Source organism: Alligator mississippiensis, chromosome 9 (assembly GCF_030867095.1).
Source record: "Alligator mississippiensis isolate rAllMis1 chromosome 9, rAllMis1, whole genome shotgun sequence".
Classification (NCBI taxonomy): Eukaryota; Metazoa; Chordata; order Crocodylia; family Alligatoridae; genus Alligator; species Alligator mississippiensis.
The window spans coordinates 13,663,256-13,687,247 of record NC_081832.1 but is presented as its reverse complement, the minus strand read 5'-3'; the positions used below and the strand labels follow the sequence as shown (position 1 = coordinate 13,687,247).

Sequence of the window (23,992 nt, the reverse complement as noted above, 5' to 3'; positions counted from 1 at the left end):
TAAAACCTCTTACTACGAGTCAAATCAGAGATCAGTCTTCTTCTGAACCCTCTAACACACATCAGATAGCAATACACTTCAAGCACATCACCCAATGTGACACTAGTTTTGGACTGGAGCAGTGTCAGCCTCTTAAACTCCAGATCTTAGGAGACAAGAAGGCAAACCTAAAGCTCACATTTCTGCTGCCTGGAGCCTTTGATACTTCAGGGAAACTGAGCACCTGTGACATTTCCCTCTGAAATGGACTTCCGTGCTTTAGTCACAGAAAACTGAAGAGGAAAAATGCAGCAAAGGAGAGACAGCAGTTGTTTGAAAGCAAAATGAAAGCTAAATAGAAGGAAGAGGAGGATTACTGAATGGGAGCTCTTAAGAAAGGAAACTTGAGGTTGGAGAGCAGCCCAGAATGCCATGTATCACAAGTTCGTTTCTCATCTGAATTTGCACTTAGCTCATGCAGTGTTTGCCAGGGAAGATTTTGCAGAATTCCCATTTAGCAGCTTCCCTCGTGCCAGCAGGAGGCAGCAATACAATTTAGATTCAGGAAGACTATTCCAAGCTGCTAAGACATGCAGCTTTTCACAATTACCTCCAAAGAGTTTCTGCATGTGAGCTTCTGTAAGGCTCTGCTTGGCTGCAGATGCATATTGTAAACTAACCTATTAAAGGTATCCAGTTTTTAGGATCCCTATTAATGGGCATCACTTTCTGTGGTCCCTGGAGCTATCAGGTGCCAAAGCCACCAGCCTCTTTACAGAAAGTAATAAAGGAAATTCAAGTGGCCAAGTACTAGTAGATACCCTACACTAAGAACTGAAGAGGCACTGGGAAGTGTCTAGCTCTGGAATGTACTGGAACCCCTGTACCATCTGTGCAGGTAACAAGTACTTCAATCTACAGTACAGGATTGATACTGGTACCTGAAGGGTGGATAAGGATCTTAACACCTAATAACTGTCCAGAGCAAAGGTGTCAGTGAACCCATCCCAAGCTTAGAACAGTCTATTGTACTGGGCCCACAGGATGCTTGGGGGAGACACAGATCTGAATCGGGTCACACTGCTCTTTATGACTACTCTTCTCTAAACAAGGAGTGAGATCCTGTTGACACCAAACAAAACTGGGAGCCTAGAGAGACTGCTGGCCTACCACAGTGCTCCAAGGGGCAGTATGGTTACAGCCTTTAGGAGCTGACAAAGCCCTCATGGTACTCTCTAGGGGAGTCAGATGAGACTACCTGGATTTTGGGGTCCAACACACAAGAGAACTTCTGTGGTGTATGCATTTTTCCTACATAAGAGGGGTACTTGGAGCATCTATCATTGATAGGAACAACTCCCCCAAAAGAAGGGCAGGTGGTGAATCCAGGAGATCTGTACCTTGCAGGGCCTTTGTAAGCCTGCTGCAAAGAGGCGGGAACTACAGGTTTCCAACTCAGACTTCCAGGTGAAGAAGGATCTGCAGAGGGCTGCAGAGTACAGGCACAACTCTCCTGGACACAGCTACTCAAACACGCACATAGGACATATGTGCCAACAATGAAATGCATATGGACAATGACTTTAAACAAAATGTATGTGACAGAAGATGTTGCTTTGCTGTGGAAGTTATGCTCACAATGCAAATTCAGAAGACTCTGAAAATCCAGGCAGTCTAGGGGTAAAATCGAAATGGAGGTTGCTGCAATAAGCGTAACACTAAAATCAATTAATCCTTTTATAATCCTGGCTGCAACCTAAGCAGGGCTGGCCTTGTTCAATGTCTGGATGAGAAACTTTCAAGGAAGAACAAGGGTTGCTTCAGTATATGATACTAATTACCACCTCATTAGTAATTAGCATTCTTTCCCCAGAATGTAAAACCATCTCTCCTCTCAGAATATAGCTTGTTAGTTATAAACACAGACAATAGGTGGGTTGGCTGGAAATGCACATTTTTTGCTTGAGTTTGGAAAAACAGTCACAAAAGTAAGGATTTTGTATCCGTTGAGTCCAGGGTATTAAATGGCCCAGCTGAATTCTAGTTTGGAAAGTGATACCTTGCCCTCATCCCCTGTACGAAGGACACTGAAGCTTGCAATTTCCCTTCCTGGGCTGAGACTGTTTTGTAGTATCTTTGTGCCTTGTTCAGTCCCAAAACAAGTATCACCCCCTGTACAAATGACAATTTGTGAAATGCTTTGGAATCCCATAGGATCAAATATAAACAATGCCCCATAATAAAATTTCACTTGCCTTCCTAAGAACTGCACTTCACCTCGATGATGGTGTGGAATTGACTTGTATTTCCCTGTGTCTCCTTCTGGTCGAGTCACTGTGTAGCCTGCATACTGCACTCTGCATTACAAAGATAAAGCTGACTGTTGCATTTGCTCCAACGTCATTACCAACACAGAACAAATCACGAGCCACAATAAACTTATTGTCTGTAGTGAGTGTGCACATCTATTCACTAACAAAATGAAATGGGAATGTTGGAACCAGTTTAAGCTTCAGGCAGCTTGTGCTATTTTCAATATACCAAGCTTTAGCTGAGAAGTTCAGCTGAGCAACAACTTAACTTTTATGGCAAAGCTGAAAGCCAACAATTTCACAGGTTCCCTATGACAATAACCAATGCTACCCCACTCTATTAGCCTCAGATCAGTTTTGCGGTAGCAGGCTGAATTCACTAAAGCAACCTTCCCATTTATTCAGGCATCTTAAAGTGGTACAATCCCAGCTGAAAGAGATATGAAATCTCAAGTGCACAATCAGCATTGCCTGGAGAAGAGAGGAGGGGATACTTCCCTTCACAAAATTGTATGTCCCTCCTCTCTAGCAGAGGACAGAGGCTGGAGACTTCTGAAATTGCTTAAGGCTGAAAGTTTAAGTAAGCAGGCTCAGGGGCAGTCCAAAGTAGTAGGCAAAACCCACTGCTTGTCTTTGGCTTATTTTAGAGCAGAGGTAGGCACAGCCCCAAGAAGTCTGATTGTCAAGAAGTTGGAAGCATGTACTGTACACCCAACAGCTATGTCCCCAACCCATGTGGCAGTATATTTCAGTGTTAGGCCAGACAACAACAGGATGTAGCATGGAATTTGCCCCACAAATACCTAGAGTATTATACAGTATTATATCTATACAACAACCTGTGCACCCCCCTATTCCTCAGGAAGTGGACTCGAGCCAAGATGCATAACAGTACCTGTTCCAAAGGTCATCATCTTCTCCACCCCAGCCCCAGAATGCATTGGGGAAACCATTAATTTTCTGGAACTGTTCCACTGTTAAGCCACTCACTCCTCCAAAGAACTCACTGTAAGGGAGCCTAAAGAGAGAGACAGTTAGTCAAACTTATTGGGAACATAATTTGTCACAGTTCAGGACTAAGGCCATTGTCTATTCCCATCCTATCAAGATATCTGGACAGAGATGACCTAAACCAAGCCATGGGTATGCTTGTTTCCCTCTGCCTTAGTGGGAGTGGCTTGTGTGCTTTGTGCAAAAACTCTAAACCTACTTAAATTTGACCCTCTTCCCTTTTAAAAGGCAGCACTGCCAAGGGGTAACTGTACCAAAGGGGAACACTGGTGCTTACAGATACATATATTTATCCAGCTTGGCTGCAAAGTGTCTTGGCATCTGTCCACATCCATAATAGTTGCGGTCATTTTCTGGTATGTGGTCCACATCGTGGAAGATGAGACAATCCCAATCCAAGTCCTTCATTGCTTCCCGGAAGCCAACATTGAAGAGCATGGCACGGTTAAAAGGTTGGTTACCAGCCTAGGAAACGGAGTTATTTCTCAGAGGAATACCAAAACATAATGCACTTTTCACCACATACACAAAGTATGGTGCAGTAAACCCAAGCCCTTCATGGGCTCATCATAAGCCTCTCTAAGCCTTTTAGGACAAATGTGGCATACAAATCAAATACGTAAAACATCCTCAAAAGAGAGGGTTTTCAATATTCTGGTGCTGTGCAGAGCCACAGCAAATAGATATTAAATCCCTTTTACCTCCAAAGGGTGCTGCCTCTCTGATCAGCTGTATAGGATCACTCTAAACTCCAGCTGATTAGAGAAACAGTGTTCACTAAAGTCAGAGCTGCAGCAAACAGCTGAGAAGACTGAAATTAAATTTGGCAATGTAAGGCAAGGAGGATGCAAATGATCCAGGTTTTACTGTACAAATTCTCAATGTTACATGTAGAGAACAGGTCTTTATACAAGTGTGCATGGAAAGGCTAAAAAGATGGTTATTTAATTTCTCTAGCCTCCTATCCCAAGGTTGGTGGCTACTGTAACAAAGAAAAGTACAGGTCTACTAAAGCCATGCTACAAACAGCTTTCTACAGCTGAGTTACAAAAAAGTTCTGATCGTCCTCTCTCTCTACCTGCTTTTGCCCCAAAAGAGGAAGGACAGGTGGGTTTTGAAACATGTGCTAAGGGTTAACAAAAGGTAGGTAGTTTGAGATTTGGAAAACATTTCCCCATCACAGTTCATTCAATTTTGATCTTCATTAATCAGATCTTTCTTGTACTGCATGGAGCCAAACCTATTCAGGTGTTCCAGACCAATATGCCATTCCCATGGCATTGTATTAAGAAAGGTCTGGTTACACATACCAAGCAATATTAGCCAGAAACCTTTGAAAGCCTGTGATATAAGTTCTGCAAGTGATAAATGTGGCACACTTGGGACACAACTTGGGCATTTACCATTATTACACAATGCCTACAGTGAAAAAGGAGTTAACTTGATGCTGCATACTAGAGCCCAGGGAAAAAGATGCAAAAACACACTTCTTGTTCTAATGGTTATTTCCACTGGAAAAATACTAGCCTGGAAAAGTGTGGGTATCACTTACTTGCTCGATGATATAGAACGCAAACTGTAAACGTTGGCTCTGAAGCATTGGAATAAGGTGCCTAAAGAGAACTGGAAGATGCTCATAACGATTGCGGAATGGGATCAGGATTGCCACCTAAAGAAAAGGCAAGCAGATAATTAATGCTATCACTGGAAAGCAGCTGTCACTTTAGTGGCCTACATACCACCACCTCAAGGCATTGTCTGTGTCTGATGCCATGAGTATTGTTACCCACATCCACCCAACAAAGACAGTGGTGTTACAAAAGGGCCATCATCTAACTCTTCTCTCAGGATGCCGAGACAGTTCCTTTAATGCACTGTGTCTCATGCTGGGGCATTTCCCATCCCCTCCCCCCCCACACACCTCCCGGCACACATCTCCTTTGCTTTGTGGATTTCAGGGCTCTGGTTTTAAAAAAAAAACAAACACTTACTACCTGGGGGATTACACGCCTTTCCAACTGCTGGTGATAACTGACACTGACAGCACTGGAGACTGAAATCGTCTCCCACTAGGGAAGTAGAGCATGAGCCATGACAAAAGTCGTCTCTAGCACGCTGCCAACCTGTACATCAGGGAGCCCATCTAGCAGTAACGTACAAGTCCCAGGTCATACAGTCTCCCTGCAGCAATTAATGCCCCAAAGCAGAGGTGGTCTTAGTGATCTGGACACCTGTCAGCTAGGAATGAGACCAAGTAATTGACTGCACATGAACCATTAATTGTCATCAACAGGCAATACCTTTCAGCAACTATCAGTTGTGATACACATTTGAACTACTGGAGTAGACAGATTCCACATGCCACTGGTAGCCTCAGAAGTTCTTACAAAAACTAAACACTGAACCACCAGTCAGTAAGGAAGCCCTTGGCTTCAGAAGTCTGTTGAGAGGTATTTTTCAACAGCATATTTCAGGCCTGTGTTACAGGCATCCTTGTACTCCTTATTAATATAACCCAAGGGAAAGGTCAAATGTAAAACAAAGAACAGTTCTTGGTAAGTTTGTTGAAACTGCTAGAAAGATATCCATTGGACTGACATGATATCAAAAAACTTTCATTTTGCACTCTCTTGTACTGAGAAATGGTGGCACATTCACAGTGGCACACGGCTGCTCCAAGTATAGTTTACCTTCCAACGAGGCAGGCAGTCATTAGGTTTCCAATGGCCTCCTCGCTTGATAGAAGGGTCTTTAGAGAATACTTGATGGATATCTTCCATTGTAATTTCACTCATATTTACATCAACTGGACCCTCTGTGCACACAATGGAAAAAGAGAAATGTAAGAAAGGCAAATGCTCTCATTTGGACAGGAACATGCACCTCTGGCTTCTTGACTAATTTGATCTCTTGGCTTCTACCCCATCCATGTGTTCTGTCTACTTCCTTTTCTTTTGCTTGTTAGTAGAGCTGCTTGCAAAGCAAGCATTTCCCTGCCAAACATTAAAAAAGTTTGATGAGGAAATCCTGCAAGTGTCTCATGCTTTCATTCATCTCTGCAGCCTGTCTCCTACTCAGACATCATCTCCAAGGTCTTTATCCTTAGGGGAGGTATTACATCACAGAAGGTCTCTGATCACAGTTTATCATGAGAGATGTCTGAATAGGGGGGGCTTGTCCTATACCAAATGAGAACATGAGGAACTGCAGTAGGATTCCAAATCAGCACAAAAAAGAAGAGTCTTAGGCAGAAACAGATGATTCTCTCAAAAAAGCCAGCTTTGGTTTCTTTAAAAAAAACAAAACAAAAAACCCCCCAAACACAAAACACAAAACACAAAAACCAATCTTCTGTTCAAAACAAATTTTAGCGGAGAATTTTTGATGAGCCCTATTTATCACTGCTTTACTCTGTGCGGCTTTCCACCCCGTGCTTCTTCAGCTTAGCCACTAATTTTTAGCCACAGGCCAAGGAAGACAGTTGCTCAGTGAAATTCAAAGTTAGTTTAATTAGAGGATAGCTCAGTGGCCCAATTCATTGTATTCCACTGTTTCTGGGACTAATCCAAGCTGGAAAGCACAGCAGTAACCACAGCAGAAAGAAGTAAGGGAGCAAACACTTCTGTCATCTTACAGCTGCTGTTAATGTCCCAATGGAGCAGTGAGGTATTGAATCTTTTCACTGATTCATGTTGCACAATCACTCTCTTGTTTCAATTTGTCAAGTGATGGGCTATTGGTTTAAAGGGAAAAGTGTCTCAGACATACAGCTTGATTTCTGGGATCTGGTAAACAACAAGTTTCCAAGAAGAGACAGTTGCACTTGCAGAACAGCATTCCTATTCATTCCTCATTCCCACCCTTCCTGACAAAGTTAAACATAAGAGGTACAATATATAATTATATCTGTAGGTAAAGAGTGGTACTAGAATGCACAATCCAAAAATCTGCAGGAACAGATCAACTGGGCTCTGGAGCATGTAAGTAAAGTGTGTGGTGTCTGGGAGCCAGGTATAATCTAATCAACATGGCTGCCAAACTCCCAAAGACTACAGTTTATACCACAAAACCTGTAACAAGAAGGTATCTTCCTCCTATTCCCCTCCTACCTCCTGCTCAGAGGAAACAGGTTTTTGATGGGCTGCAACCAGAAGGAAGGGAAGCATGGGTTGGAGGGAAGGAAGGGAAGACAAGTCACAGCACTACTCACTCATAGAAGGGAGTCTCTCGGGACAGGTATGGTTTGGAAAGTAGGTAAAATCTTCAGGAAGAAAAGTTGTGGTTTGCAGAAAGGTTTCATTGTGATTCAAATCAAGAGGATAATCTGGGGAAAACAAAAAGCTGCTTAAGCTTTTAATCTTACAGCTATCTCCACTATTCAATTGCTAACAAACCCATTCAGCTGGTTACTGCACATGGACAAGGCATCGATGGGAAACTGCATCATGAACTGTAGGCAGTCTCACAAAAAAATTGTTCCTTGAAGTATCACGATCTCCTTGACCTGGCCAGCTCAACAGATGAACACTGTAGGGGGTAGAATTGCAGGGACAATCCAAAACATTTCTTCATAGCAGAATAGCTGCGACTAAAACCTGTGGAGCAGGCACCTAGGCCATGATATGCAGAAACTCAGACTAAACCATCACAAGGGCCCCTTGTAGCTTCCAATTTATTAAATTATTTTCTACTGAAGTCTTTAATAAACTGGGCTGAAGCAAGTTAGCCAGGAAAGGTAAGCTTCTGCTAATACTCTGTAGACTTCCAATGACTGCAGAAGGGAGGCTGAAAGGGAAAAACTGTCCCTGGAGCACTCCTTTCCTGACAAGGGCACATACAGGAAACTCAGTTAGAGAAGCCCATTACTTGACAGCCTGCCTTCCCCCCTCAGGCCAGTCAGCTGACAGTCAACTGGTTGTTGCTCCTAGCCTCGTGCCAGTTTGAGTCACCAGTGCAGTGAGCTGACAAATCAGTTGACTGTTAGCCCTGGCTGGGACAGCCAGCCCCAGGTCCAGTCTGAAGGGCTTCCTCTGGTGGGGATTTCAGACCTCACCAGGAGCCTCTGATCCCCCATGCCACAACAGTCTAGCTACAGCTACTGGGCATTGAATCTGAAAGTCCCTAGTGGTGAAGCTGCCTTGGTGCATTCCTTAAAGCTGTCTGGGTGCCACAGACCAGGTTGCCTCTCCCCATGGTTTAGGTCTGAGCACCAAGAAAGTTTTAAAAGGCATGCCTGCAACTTAGCTGCAGGTACACTCTTTAAAGCTCCTCGTGTACCAGGACCCACAGTGCGAGGCATGGGGAGCTGGGAACTCCTGGCTCCCTAGTTGCCTCTTCCACAGGTGCTCCTGGAACTTAAAAAGTAGGCAGGCAGTTGAGGCTCCCAGCCGCACATCTGCTTTTTAAAGGTCCAGGGTGCATAGAGCCTGAGATTGAGGATACACTCCCTTATGTCAAGCCCACAGCACCTCCCCCTCCCCAAATCTGCCTCTGAGGATTGGGTGGGACTGCTGAGACCAGGAGCCCATGCTGTCCCCAGCCCAATCACACAGCTGCACCTTGGTTGCTCCATGCCAGATCTCGATGCTCAGCTGAATGAACATCAGGATCTACATTTTAGTCCTGACATGCCATATGTTCAATTTAAGGAATGATACAGACAAGCCACAAAGACTTTACACATTATATGTGTAATATCTTTGTGGCGTGTTTGCTGTATTATCATCACACTATAAATTGGCTTCAATATGTGGCTGGGTTACTATTTGAGGAGCAATAAAATTTTAATTGCATGTGCACTTTAAAGTATGCCAGGGCCCTCAGTGATATGTACTTCTTCAAATATTTCTATTATTTTCAGTCTTTACAATAAAGCTAGTGTTTACATTCTTTCAAACTAAACACTTCAGTTTTTCTTATGCAGGAAAACTTTCCCTTTAATTATTTTGGGTTTCAGTTGCAGAGAAAAATATCTTTTTCATTTACACTAGTTCAAACTGAGAGTTAGAGGCAAGAAAGATTTCTCCCCCTCTTCCACCTGGTTTTTCTTGAGAGACTGCAAGAAAACAAGACAGGCCATGAACCTGAAAGTTGGGGGGACAGATCTTCAAAAAGATGTATACAGTTACAGAAGGAGAAAGGCAGCTTAGTGGAATTTCTAAAGGGTAAAACAACTCCTACAAAAAGTAAATGGACTTGAGGTATCCAGCCTGCTTAAAAACCATCTGAAATCCCAGTAGGTCACCTATCTCCATCTATAAGAGTTCACTGTAGACCAGATTTTCAATTTGTCTATTCACTAGGTGTGTTTAGTAAATCAGTTTTCAGCATATCAAGCCAAGTTTTGCATTCACTTTCCCTATGTACCCAGCACATTTAAAGTATTTTGTCTAACAAAAACAAATTCTAGTTCCCATCCCAGGCTAACAAAAATCCAATAAATAAAAAAAAATAATTTATTTTCCAATAAAATTGTAACAGGTAAATCTGAATCAATGTATTTTAAGATAATAATTGTTCAAATAAGCATAGGTAGTGTGATGTATTCTCCTTGTTAGGTAAAATACTAATGGTTATATTTGGTTGCAACCAAACATGTTTCAGTTTTAACAAATGAGAATGACTCTTTAGGAAAAGAAGCAAATGTGACAAGTTATTTAAAAGGGGGTGGAAAAAAAAGAAAAATCAATCTTTTGAAGCAGGTTCTCTGTGTGTGTGGACTTAAAATGGTTAGAAACCAAACCGAGCCACTTTGCGCTAACCCACCATTCCCCTTCCAGTATTTCAGTTTCCTTCCTTAGGTTAATATGTGGCATCCAGTGTCGTTCGTTCAGTTCATCCGTTAGATGGTGTAATTATTACCCCATCTTATTCTAACGAGACAGCAAGAGCCCACAATGGACTTGCAAATGAACACCAAAAGACTAGCATTTTAGTGCCTATCTTGGGTGTGTGCTTTACTCTGATCAAATTTAAATAAACAAATTACCATTAAAATGGTGCATGTATTACGTGCTCGGTCTTGTAACACCCTGTTTGGCTCTCTAGAGGTATATTGTGCTGCTGTATGATGTTCTCTACACTTGTAGCCTGACATTGATAAGTATTGCATTTTGTGCTTGCCAACATATAAGCAGAAACTGTAGTTCATTTAAAAAGGGACTTAAAATTTAGTACCCGTTACTGAAGAATGACAGCTTGCTCTGGACAGTGAGGAGGGAGTGCTTTGTAAATAAACAAGAGTTGTTGAAGCAAAGGAAGCATGTTGGAGGCAAGAAATTTAGCACAGGCACATACAGCTCTGTGAAGATCACAGTATGCCTGGCCTTCCAGGTTTCCTGCTTCAGCACTAAGCTGCATTGCATCCGTTATTATGAAACAACCCTGGCACAGCATCTATTTAAAATTATGCTATCCCAAGCATAAAGTTAGGGAGACTGACAGTTAATATGGTGGTGCAATTTGAAACGTACAATTGAAGTCTATCAGAATTATATAGGGCTATGACGACCCTAACTCAAGTTTGTATATTTGGGCCCTTATCACAATGCTATTAAATGCCTTCCAGAAGTGTATTGATATGACCAGCATCTGTCATGTATACTTTTTTCTTCTTCCTTCCTCTTCTCAGGGGAAGTGTGTGTCAAGATATTGGTTTTTTAAATCAATGTTATTTACATACAGTGTGCTGTACAGCTATATTAGCAGGGTCAAAATCAAAGAAGTGTGCCTTAGAATAAAAAGTGATGGCCCCATCTCTGTTTGGGAAGGCAGACAGATCTCCCCAGGCAACAAGTCTGAGCTTTGAACAGCCTCATTCACTTTAGTGGATATTAAACTCAAATGCCAATGACACCGATGACAGTATTCTTGCCTCCTAAGAATAATAAAATAGCTACAAAGGAGAGGAATTATTGTGAAGATTTACACCCGTTTCAAGAAAATTCAGCACTCATCCTCTCATCCTGGAAAGATGCAAAGAAGCAGCTAATGAAAGGCATAACCCACATGTCTATAAGAAAATGTGTAGGCCTTTACCATGACATGCAGTGAGCAAGGAAAAGGGGGCAGTTCATCTTATTTCTTTCCCGTCTAATCACAGTTTAAACTCCCACAAGTTTGAAAATAGATTAAAGCAACTTTTTCTGAAACTTAAAAATGGAGTGAATGGATTGAGTTGACGAATCAAGGTTAACTTTTAAATTAGGCAGATGAGACAACCTGTGTGACAAGGGAACTCATTTGGGGGCATCTGAGGACTTTCACTCCTCTATTTATAGCAGTTAATCTAACCACAGGGTGCCAAAACCTTAGAAATGGTGTGACATCTTAGACCTCACAGAAATTCCAGAGATTTCAAGAGATTAAGTTGAGGTAAGACCTTGGTTTTTGCTCATAAGGAAACCTGTCTCAAAATACTCTTCCCTCATTTGTCCTCACTACTGAAACCCAGGAAAGTACTTCAAGACTTCCTCCTCAGAGCTATCAAGCTTGGCTGAAATGCACTAATACTTACTCTAGCATGTTAGAACATAGCTAGTCTTAGGAACTAATGACTCACTCAGGTGTCAACAGTGAGAAGGGCAGTTTCAGTGGGAAATCAGTTCACACGCTATAGTGTCACCTTGTCCTGCCTTGTTTTAGTTATAGGAAAAAATGCCTTGATCTCTTCATTACAAGTAACTGTTTACTGTGCCCCGTCTTCCCTAGCAAAGGTTTGATATAACTTTACCACAAACTTCCTAGAGTAGACATAGCTAATACCTGCAAAAGAGGTGGAGGAGAAAGAATGGGAATGTATAGAGAGAGGGTCATGTCATAATGGAATTACAAGAGCTGACATATGAAAAGACGTCAGTACCTCCAATTCCATATTGCCAAGAACCTGGATCATCTATTAAAGGTTTGTCTTGCAATGACACAAACATGGGAGGTAGGAAAAAGTCCAATTTGGCTCACTGGCCACAGTATAAGTTGATGTAACCTTTTGTATTCAAACTATCTATTAGTGTAGTATTCAGATGCCCAAAGTTGCCAAACCAGCACTCCCATTTTAAGAGAGAAAGTAGTTTAGTAATTAAAAAGATAGGGGCTCGTTATAGTTAGAATCCCCAATTCTATTCCAAGTTCTTCTACTACTTCTGGCTGAACTTCAACAACCTATTTATGTTCTTCTTCCATGTAAAGCAGTGAAGCTTGTAAGTACATGTTCTTCTGTGTACCTGGAACAGTGTTTCATTCAAGCACTCATTCAAGCCTAGTCAGGTTTAAAATCAAGCCAGACATGCATGTGGTCAAGGGCTGAAAGCAGAGATTTTTGAAAATGGGTTGTTGTGTTAGTCCTACAAGAAAACAAAATAATTTCTCAGGGTGAGTATGTTACTTGTACATCCCTAGAAAGCAGAAGGATAACAGTCATTTTGGATTTTGTAAATACCCCCAAATTACTAGAGGAATCTGAGGAAAAGACTGCACAGAAAAAGGAAAATAATATCCTCCCCTGTTCTGTATTGACCCACATATATTCAAACCCTTCTAGAAAAATGGTTTGACCTGACTCATTTTCCAATGCTAATGGAAACACTAATCAAAGTTACTTAATTACTAAAAATGTACCTGAGTCATTTACGCTGCTGTTCCTCTTGGCATAGGCACTACGGACCACCTGCTCATAAACCTGAGCTCCTATTGTTCTCATGTTTTCACGAATCATGATGCCTTGGGCTTGCATCATGAAGAGGTAGGTGTTCACTGCAATAGAAAAAAAAAATATCAAAATTAGCAGCAACTTCTTCCAAAAGCAAAATTTAAATCATCAAGCCTTTTTAGAGCCATTTGGTTGTGCTTTACTTCAATTTCCTCTTGCCAAGATGTTCTCTAGGGGACACATGCCGAGGTTACCCTGCGAGGGATGGGAAACGTCATGCATTATTTGAGAAGATGACGTCCAAGGGACATTTTGAAATGTATCCGAGAACAAAAAGTATTTATACTCTTAATCCTGTTAACCCAGGACCGTACTAAATTTTGAGTGGTTACATTTCCTGCTAGCATCCAATATCATTCTGTGAGGTTTTCAAGTAAACTACGAAATATCAAGAGTACTTTAAGTGAGGACTAGGGGGTAAATTAATAGGATTTCTGAACAGAAGCTCTCCTGCGACATGGTTACTAAGTAATCACTGCAAGAAGATAGAATTAATTTCATTTTCATATAGCCTTCAAACTCACCCTCACACAATGCGCTTCAGGGAACTAAAGTTATAGCTCAAAGGTGTCTACAATAGTGCTATGGCATAGCCTTTCAAGCAGTCAGTTTACATCTAAGCATTGATACTGACAAGTTTTCTACTTCCTTTGGGAAAAAGCCTTATGGGTTTTTCTTTCAGCAAAGTTTTCTTAATATTTACTTATGTGTACCTTCCGTCTCGCACATTAACAGTTGTCCCTTGCCATAGTCAATATTTATATTATGTCATTCCACTCATCCCTGGTACGATCATAGAGAAGAGTGCAACAACCTGAGTGTTATTTGGCACTAAGCAAAGGTCTCACCTCTATAGTGTCAGAATACATAGGTTGGAGGAAGTCTCTTAACCTTACAGTGCCAGCTCTGCCTTGAGAGAAATCTTCCCTCTCCTGCTCTAATCAGCTAAAAGAATGCTTCCCTAGATGGGCAGTGCTTTATCGAGAAAGACTTTTTCCTTGTTGCCCAACAGGCAGAGTGATAGGATTTTTTTTCCTGCTGCAAGTCTTCCTCCTGCTCCAAATCCTTTTATTTTACTTCTCAGAATCAGGGACCTGCCAGCCCATTTACGTTTCTGCCAAACTGTTGTACGGTATTGGGAGAACAAATCACTATGCAAATGCTATTTATTGCATGCCCCATCCTTTTAATTCATTTCTTCTGAACCGCAAGAAATTCATGTCCTGTCTTGCCATGTGTCAGAGCTTCCTTTCCCCTTCTGCCAGATTGTATCACAATTCTAGTTAAATTTAAAATTTTGTAATTCAGTCTTTAGAATGAAGTGGAGAAAAAAACCCCCACATAACCAGGGATTTCAATCCTGCACTGGTAAATGATCAAGAGTACTTAAAAAGGAAATCAAGTAAATAGTTAAAGGAAAGAAAAAACATTTACCAAGGGAGAGTAAAACAAGGTGGCTTTGTTCAGTAGAAGTGAGACCCTTGCAGAGAGGAAGCAACAATTCAGAATAAAGAGCCACTGGACAGAAAGAGAGTACTGCTAGGAACGCAAACAGCAGGCACTGGTCTTCTATCAAAGGGGAGAGCCTGTTGCAGGAGAAAAACTAACACGTCAGCACCAGAAAGTCCGCTGTTCATTACGCGCCTTCTGGGTCACTGAGAACGCAGGTTAGGTAGGTTACCCAAGGGCACTGTATTGGAATCAGAGTGCAAGGCTCTGCTCTGAAGTGAGATAACTATTTGGGAATAAGCAGTTGTATTTTCAATGCCTAGTTCAGAGTCTCCCGAAAGATCACAATATTTTCTCTAATCAATCATGTAAAAAAAAAAAAAAAATTACAAACAAGGTTTAAAGCCTTTTGCAAGCTGCAAGGGAGACAAATCACCAACTAACAGAGAACCATGCAAGGTTACTCTGACCAAACGGGGTATTTATTTAATCCACATTTTAGCTTTTATGGATTAGATTCTAAATCAACAATATACGAATGCTCTTGGAAAGATGAAAACCAACCAATCTGTCCTGTTCTTCAAGCATTCATGGTTAGAAGAAGAGTCAGACTTTCAAAAACAAGTCGTTCAAATTGCTGCCTCCAAGGCCTGAATATCTCATGGGATTAATAATTACATTGGGAGTCTTTCACTTGTAGGTCATTGTTTCAGGTACAATAGACACAGCACTTCCTAAACAGGCTAAAGATATACATAGGCTACAACCAGCCCCAGGGGTCAGAGTAGTGTTAGCTATGCCTGTGCGAGATGGAAGAAGAGATTTTCAATTGTGTTGAAGTCAATAAGCTAACTTGACCTTTTTGGGGCACTGTCTCTATGGGTAGGAATAGTTACTGACTGGTAACAGTTTAACAGCCTAACCAAAATGAATCTTCAGCCCTAGTTTAGTTCAGTGCATAGGCATCTACTATTCAAGGCCATCATAATAAATGGCACTAATTAGCCTCTTGGCCAACAGTGCAGGCAGAGAACAAGCAATAAACAGTCTTAGAACAAACAAATCCCTCTTATAAAGAGAACCCTGCAGCATGGGGTGAAGTTCAAGGACAACATCAGTTAAGATAGTCTCGGCCAAAGATAAATGCAGTTAAAATTCTACAGGAAAAAAAACCCACACCTAAACTGAACACTCCTCCAGACCAAATAGCCTGTCAACTGCTCATAAGAGTCAGTAGAAACTAAAAACCAAAAAACCCAATCACTAAACCATGGTTCTAAACCAGGATTCCACCAGATCCTTTGAAGGGTGCTGCAAGGTGCGAGGAGATAAGCAGATAAAAGCAGTCTCAGACTTGTCCCTGCCTGGCCTGTCCCGCATCCTTACTGCTGGCCACTCTGCAAACAGGTAAGCACTGTAATATATCAAAATCAGGTGCCACTAAATTCACAAGAGTTATGGAGAGGTGCCTGGAGTCCAAAAAGATTGAGAACCACTGCTCTAAACACTTGTTAAAGCCCAGGGCTCTCAATGTTTTAGCTATCATAACTTTTCAGTAGAATTTGAACTGTTCCTTCCTTAAGGCTTTATTCTTTCTTTATGCTACCGAGTCCTTGATAAGCTCTCTCATAGGAAATAAGTCTTCTTTAAAGGGTTTAGTGAAGTAGTAATTCAATGGCACAACTAAGGAAACCAAAACTAAGTAAAAATGGGAAGGGCATCCAGCAATCGCTTTTGTAGAATTGTTCTTAATGGACAAGAAAAATTTTCTCTAGTAAGACTATGTCTCAGCTTGGTTGCCAAATCGTTTGAAAAGTCCAGCAGAACTGAATTTCCTGAATGTGTTAGTTTTGCACAATTCTAATATTATAATCTTAATTATTTTGTTAAAATAAATACTTGGGGCTCGTTTTTACAGAAGTATTTGTGGTCACCTGCAGCATCCACCCCAGAAAGCACTGAAATACAACTGGTAAGGTCTGACAAGTTATATTCTCTTCCTCTACCCCTTCCCTCATGGGAAGTAGGATGGTGAGATGAAGGAACTGATCTGAGGTAAGATTAAGCAACTTCCACAACATCACACAGCAAGACAGAGTCGGAATAAGAATAGGATTGCTGACTCCCAAGCCTTTTTAAAATAATACTTTCTTGCAAGCTGCTTTTCTCCTCAGTCATTCTATTAGGGCTTGATGTGTAAAAGGAATTAAGCAGTTCCATTTTCAGAAGCAATACAGGCTGAAAATTGGACAGGAAGACAGCATGGTTCCTCCTTCTCTTATGTGTACACAGCATCCAAGATGGTTGTTGGTGCTCAATGTCAAGGGGGTATGGGCCTCAGAAATGCAGTTCTTTGCTCCATTTTAATATAAAAGCATTTAGCGATAAGGAGAGTTTCTGCAATTTCTATAGCACTGAAAAAACTTGCTGATGCTGAACAAATAATAGTTCAATCCAGTTTTGCCAGGAATAAGGAAGGGAAAAAGAAAAAGCATGACCCAGTGTCTCCTCCTTATTCAATTAAGACAGAGGCCAAGTCCAAATAAGCATGGCCATATGGTATGTGGCACCGCAGACCCATCTGCTGCTAGTGTGCTGTTGCTAGTTGTTCCCGGGGAACCAAACGTCCAATGCTTATCTGGATGCCAGGGAGGTTTGTCCAGAGCTTTAAATATTCCATTCATTTTTTCTCCTGTTCTATTAAATGGACTAGATGAAGCACAGTCTAGTAAGAGCCACATTACATGACTTACTCACTTGGACTTTCAGAGAATTGCAGCAGAAATTTGTAACACATTGTCAGAGGATTTGCCATCTCCAGGGAAGTTTGTTCTTGCTTAAAAACAACCCATATTTAAATCGGATACGACTTATTTCACCTATTACCCCCTTTGGTGAAATTATTAACACAAGACCTGTGCAGAGAAAAGCTGTTGCATCAACATGCTAACTGTAAAGACACCACAGTGGTTATCCTGACTTCCTCTCGTAGTAAAGCAACTTATTTTCCAGCTACTGAACTTCAACGATCAGAAATGACTATTTGATAATAAGAATGATTATAGAAAAATAAACAAAAGAATAAAAAACCCTTTATCATTATGATGCACTTTAAAGTGATCAGAATATAATCAGGACATGAAACTCATTCAGCTCCTGAAGGAATCAGCATTTTTTTGTAAAGTAATTTTAATGACTAAAATCTTAACATCAATGAACTTTCTAAATAATTTTACAGGGTTTTCAGCAACAATCAAGGTCAGCTGCAAACAGTCATGCACAGAGGCTTCAATACAGAACTTCTGAAGTGAAGACAAACCTTCCCTCTTATATCATCTTTTGATTAGCTTCCAGGTGAGTTTTAAGGTTTACTGACCTGGAGCCTAAAATTCCAAATAGTTTGCAGCTTGACACAGCGACAAGCTGCTTCACTCCAAGTGATACTATCAAAGCTACAATCAACACAGCAACTCAAATTGGCAAATGCATCTTATGGCATTTGCTCAACAAAAGGAAGGTGAATAAGTACTCAAACAGTTACACTGCTTATTCAGGTTAAACCATGTTTCAGCCTTGAAGCAATTTTTGATGTTGTGAGATATTGTTGATCTAATCACACAAGAGTATCACTATTACTTTACATTTGCATCCCACTTTTATTCCATTGCACAAAGCATTACAAACTACAAAAGGGTGGCAGCCAACTGGTACGTGCCACGTCAGGCAAGAGATGGTGAAAGGTGGGTTGAAGAAATTCTGAATCAAGTCTACAGAGCATTAGTTTCCACTTTTCTGAGCACCGTTAAAAGGTTCTCTACTGACTATACACAGAACGATGATCAATTTTAAAACGGTCTTGTCCAAAAAGACCCCTCCCATGCAAGGGCATAGAATTCATGTACCTACATTAGTAGGCTGTAAGGCCAAACTTACCCTCCTAGTATTTAAATAAGTGATTTCAGTTATGTCAAATGTTAATTTTAATAAAATTTTAGCACATATATCTACAGCTTGAAATCTCTGATTGAGAAACAACTATCACAGCTCTCAGAGAGAGATGGAGAACACCAACTTATGAATAAAAAGAAAATATGGCCATGGTAGAAAGACTGGAGATAAATTTTTATTAAGAAACTAAAGACGACTAGAATAGTTGTAACCAAGGAGGAAAAGTCCAATTGCATAACCAATGCTTCCTGTAATAGTTTCTATAGTTATTATAGTAACAGTTTCAACCATTACTCTAAGCCTGCTTACAGATGTAAAAAAAAGTGCTAAAAAGGCACTTTTACTTTAAGCTCAATGCACTTCCCATCATCTGTATAGATCAGGCCCCTCAGCAAGGCTTTTTGAAGCTTTTGTCAAAGCAGATTAAAATCAGTTTTAGATAAAAGCGCCAAAAAGCCCAGCTGAAGTTCCCGATCTACACAGACGCTGGGGAGCTAGGTTGAACTAACGTGTTTGCTCTTTTGGTAAAGCACTGTTTGTTTGGTTTGTTTTTGGGTTTTTGTTTGTTGTTTGGGGGGGGGGGGGGAGAGGTTCACATCTGTCAGCAGCCTAAATGACCATCTGCCTCCACAGTAAAATCATAAATGACAAGCAATAAATCACCTGCACCATCTCTCTGCGGTACTATGAAATTATCTTGCCCATCAAATTTTGATAGGGCCTGTAACTTCAAATTGATTTTCTTGTTGCTAGATAACAGTTACAGTAGCCACTGCAGATACTGTGAAAACAGACTGGCACCAGGGCTTTTAAGCAACGTTGCATGTCCTTTATTAAAGGCTGACTTATCAGGAAACTTCGGCTGCCTTAACAAAAGCCCACAAACATTAAAAGCCCTGTCTACATTAAGACTTTTGTAGACTTGATAGCAGAGCACCACTGGAAAAGTTTAACACCTCCCAATGTTAAACACTTTCCCATTCCTTACAGAGTTTAGCATAGAGAAAGAGGTGAAAAAGATTACCACAAACCCGTTATTTTAGACAGAAAAAATGCATGGCATAATGCAGCAATGTTAGAAGGCTGGATTAAAATATGCAGAAGACAAGAATGGCAATTCTCCTTCCTAAATTAGATAGGAAATAGTAGAAGTCTTCCTGTGTATTTCAGGCTTCAAAAACATTTGGTTTTTATAGATGTCAAGTTCAGATTAATTGTATACAATTAGAGTCCAACATTTACATAACTGTGGTGACGTAGTTGTCACCCCTCCATCTATCATTTATTAATCAAGTTATCATCCTTGCTGCCCTATTTATAGCCTTAAGCTGGGCTAAAAATTAACAGGACAAAGGTGCCAAGCAAGTAATCATACAGAAAGTCTTACCTATACTTGGCAAGTAAATCAAACTGCATAGGCTCAGAGAAAGAAAAGAAATCATAAAACACTGCTTAACCAAAAAATGATTGGGTGTTGGTGAACGAATACAGTTTGAAAACCTGAACTTGTTCTGAAGTTTAAGTTATAAGGGTTGATAATTGTTTCTTCTTTGAAAAACTGTTTATGGCAAGCATTTAGTCTAACTTTTTGCATAGGAGGGCCAGAAAGTTTCTCCAGTAACTCCTACATCCAGCTCATAACTACTGGTTGAGTCTTTTAAATATATCTCCATCCAATTTTTAACTAAAGAATTCAAGCAATCGAAAACCAAATACATCCCAAGTAATTTCCAATGGTTAATTTAGAAACTTTGTAATTTCAGAAGAACAGGTTTCTTTAGGAAAGAGAGAGTGTGGCAGACAGGAGAGAGCAGAAGGACATAAGTCTGCATGTTCATTTTAATGCGCTTCCCCTCCCACCTCCAAGAACCTCAAGTTCAAATACATTTCAATCTCATACCCCTGAGGTAATCAGATTTGTGATTAAACCCAGGACTAGGGAAATCAGAACATGAATTCAAATTGGATTTGATGGGTGGCCCTGAGCAAATAATCCCAAAGATATACAGAATGTAGTTTTTCCTCCACTAATGAAAGGAGTAATGCCTATCTACCATAAATTCATTTATTAGAGCGCACATTAAAACATTACATTATAAAGCACATTAAAAACAGAGTTTAAGTGACTTATTACAGTTTATACCAAACCAGTCAAAGACAGCCCAACTCCCAGTCTCTTGGTGAAATGACTAAATGTTTTTTTTATTAAGTGTGACAACTATATAAAGAAGGGAATAACAAGGAGCAGGCAACAGGCATTTACCTGAACTAAACCTTACCTTTCTAAAAGGAGGATGACTCTCCTACTTTAATTATATTCAGAAGATACAAATACAATAGTTTCCCATTTTACAGTCATTTCCTCCCCATCATACAGTTATGCAGATCTTGCTCTGTATACTGAGGGCAGAAGCGAGAGAACAGATATATTCTCTACTGGGATTGCTATTTTCCTCCAGCCAACAGCACTATCTCTTTTAAGAAGAAAAGGACATAATAGCTGCCAATCGGATTTCTCACTAAGCCAGAGATAGTAATGCTACTGTGTCCAATGAGGACTTATGGGTATTACAGTTAAATCTATAATGCCACAGACTCATTTCAACGAGCAGCAAATTGGTAGTTGACACCTTATCTTTTCCAAAAGCGATGGCACCTGCATACTGCCAAGACTCTGGTCCCAGGCAAACATCTACAACTCAGCACAAATGTCTTAAGACATGTGAACTCCAGAGATGCTTCAGTCCCAAACACCCTAGCAGATTGGTTCTTACTGTGTAAATCCTTTCATTCACAGTATTGATTCACCACCATTCTGAGGCAGAAAGATCTTTCTTATGAAGAACAATTTGAGTTGATTCCAGTGAACACATTTTAAATTAGTGGAAGAGGAAAATGTTCCACATGCCAGGCTACAAATCCAACTAACTGGTCTTATCCACATTCCTAAGGCTAGAAGGTAGTAAGAAGACTGCAGGGATGTGGGAAAGGACACACACAACAAACTGAGAGCAAGTGCACATTCAAGACAGCACACGTGTGAGCACTAGCCTGCTCTGACTGGATCCAGGAAGCAGTTTGGCAAAGCTCCTAAGACTCTCTCCCACATGGGTACCAGGTTGTTTCAACACAAAGAGTTTAGTAAACTGATTCCTGGATCTAGTCAAAGCAGAATGTAGATTGTTTGTGATAATGCAATGAATGATGAACTCCATTATCCCAAAACAGTTTACCTTTAAAACACTAAGCTCTTTCAGTTTCACCTTTAAACAATTTCCAGATACAAAAAAAGTCTTCAAACATACTGAAAAGGAGCCCAAATAGATTATTTTTTCCTTGTTAAAACCACTACGTTTCTTCACTTGGCCTTTCTAAGAGATACTGACCTTTGAGGCTCAGAATCCACAGCAACTCAGAGCATGACCAGAGTAAAAATTGAAAAAAAGAGCAACTCATTTCTAATTTAAAGTGCCTGTCTGTAGTACACACAATTTTAAATGCAGCAAAAACACTGTAATCTTTAACATATTAACATCCTTTATATTAGAAAGAGATTATCTATGGCCAAAAGAGATAACACATTATTTTTAGCCTGGAAGATTTTAACGTTCTAAAGGGTTTATCTAGTCAACTAGATTAAATAAAGACTTGCTATCCAATTCAATCCTAGTTTCATCACAAAGTTTTAGTACCCCGGCTACAAAGGAAAAACAGCTTATGGCAGACAATAACTTTGGATACTCCTCATTCAGGCAAAAATGCACTTTTTTTTTTTTTTTTTAGCTGTGCATTTTAAACTCCGTATCGCTCAATAAATGCATCCAAGTTACTACAGAGATCTCCTAATGTGTTGCAACTAAACCATCCCTTTTGAAAACCAATGAGTGTGGCACCTGGTCACCGCTCAAATAATGGGCATGTCTTGCTCCTATGAGGTTTTTAGGTCTTGGGCAGATTCTTATTAAGTTTCTCTTAGATCTAAAATAGGTCTAGGTTTATAAGGTTTTGCCAACAGAGCTCTGTCAGTCAAGATGTGAAAAGATCATACCCTTTTCTGACAAAACTATGATGGCAAGCTTCCTTGCATGGATGCTGTTTCACCAACTGAAAAGCTGCAACCTGAATTGATATAACCTAGAAAGGTGCTGCTATACCAGCAGAAAATCCCCTTTGTAGTCACACTCCGCTTCTACGTTAGGGGGCCCTGCTGGCATTCCTCCATTAAAATAACTACAGAGCCCCAGGTCTGAGTGCATTTGTAAGACACTATTTATCCCACACTGTTCACACTGGTAGTTTATTTACTGCACAGTGGTCACTCATCCCTACCTTGCGAGCGCTTGCTTCCATATGTAGACAAGCGTTAAGGTACTTACTCTGCTGGTATCCAAGTGTCATGTCATGGCACAAGCTATGACATGGCTCCTCCTACTGAGGAGACATGTTTATTCCCTAAAAGTCACATGCACTCTAGACGTCTCTTATAAGTGGTGCTAGGGGCAGATCCTGAATCTCAAGACTTGAAGTTGTACAGTTTCATGCAATCTGTTGGTGAAAATTTATTTGTATGTTTAAGGTTCTGTTATAGAAAAAGGGCTTTGACTTTGTTTGCCTTAACTAATGATGCAGCAGCAATTGCACCAATTTAGTTCTCTTTCCTTTGTGGTTTTACTACAGACTTTAATAGTTAAGATGGATAAGTGACAGTTTTCTTATCAGTATATTTTTTCCTACAAGTTCTCAGCCCTGTATCATGAAGTTCCTCAACTTTCACTGATGAATGCAGACTGCTTCCAGCTATAAGAAGTTCAGGCTGGGAGAGGGCTTTTTATTTTGTTTTGTTTGCCTACACGGATAGTTGTGGCTTGCAAATAAAATGAAGAAACCCTTGTGCCTTCTCTAGCAGCACCATCACTTATTTTTCCCCAAGACAGCAAAGAAACCAATTTCTTCCCATTTGCACATAATATCCATTGGTTCAAGTGGCGAGTCCACATTGCCAGAGACCAAAACAAACAAGAATGGGGCTTGCACAGCAGAGAGCTCCCTAGAAGAAGAAGTGGAGAGATGAAATATTTATTTTGGCTTTCAAACAAACAAACAAACAAACAAAACCACACACAGCAAAACCCCTCCCCACATATTTGAATGCTAATACAATTAAGATAATGCAAAGTACCAAGCTTCTGTGCAAGATTTCAGAGGGCTTATTGTCAGCAATGATTAACTGGAGCCCGAACAAAACCACCGCAGCTGGTGCATTTGCTTAGAACAAAGCAGCTGACAGTAAAAAGATGCAACCTTGAAGTTCTTGCAAAAAGGCTGTCACTAAACACATAGTTGTATAAAAATACTAATGTGATAAGACAATTATTAAGCTTTATCTTGAATTATGCCGACTTTGGATATTTACCACTGTAATGCACTTTTCTTACACATAGCTGATAAATCTACATATTAACAAGGTCCAAATTACTGCTAGCAGCTGGGTAACAATGGGATAAAAAACAAACAGTTCTGAATGACCTTCTACCTTGTGGCTAACAAATGTGCCATTTTATGTCCTGAAACAGCACATAACTCAAAA

At 40.5% G+C, this 23,992-nt stretch overlaps 1 protein-coding gene across 2 annotated transcripts in view; it reads right to left on the bottom strand.

Annotated features, from left to right (window-relative positions):
- Positions 1-23,992, bottom strand: part of B4GALT5 (beta-1,4-galactosyltransferase 5) — a 53,560-nt gene that overhangs the window by 4,883 nt on the left and 24,685 nt on the right. For both annotated transcript variants that reach the window (XM_006267419.4, XM_059733159.1), the window contains exons 2-8: positions 12,918-13,052; positions 7,513-7,626; positions 5,993-6,117; positions 4,855-4,971; positions 3,580-3,767; positions 3,187-3,309; positions 2,235-2,336 (exon numbers count right to left, since the gene is read on the bottom strand). In XM_006267419.4, coding sequence (XP_006267481.4) covers positions 2,235-2,336; positions 3,187-3,309; positions 3,580-3,767; positions 4,855-4,971; positions 5,993-6,117; positions 7,513-7,626; positions 12,918-13,052 — 904 coding nt within the window. The remainder of the gene's footprint in view (positions 1-2,234; positions 2,337-3,186; positions 3,310-3,579; positions 3,768-4,854; positions 4,972-5,992; positions 6,118-7,512; positions 7,627-12,917; positions 13,053-23,992) is intronic.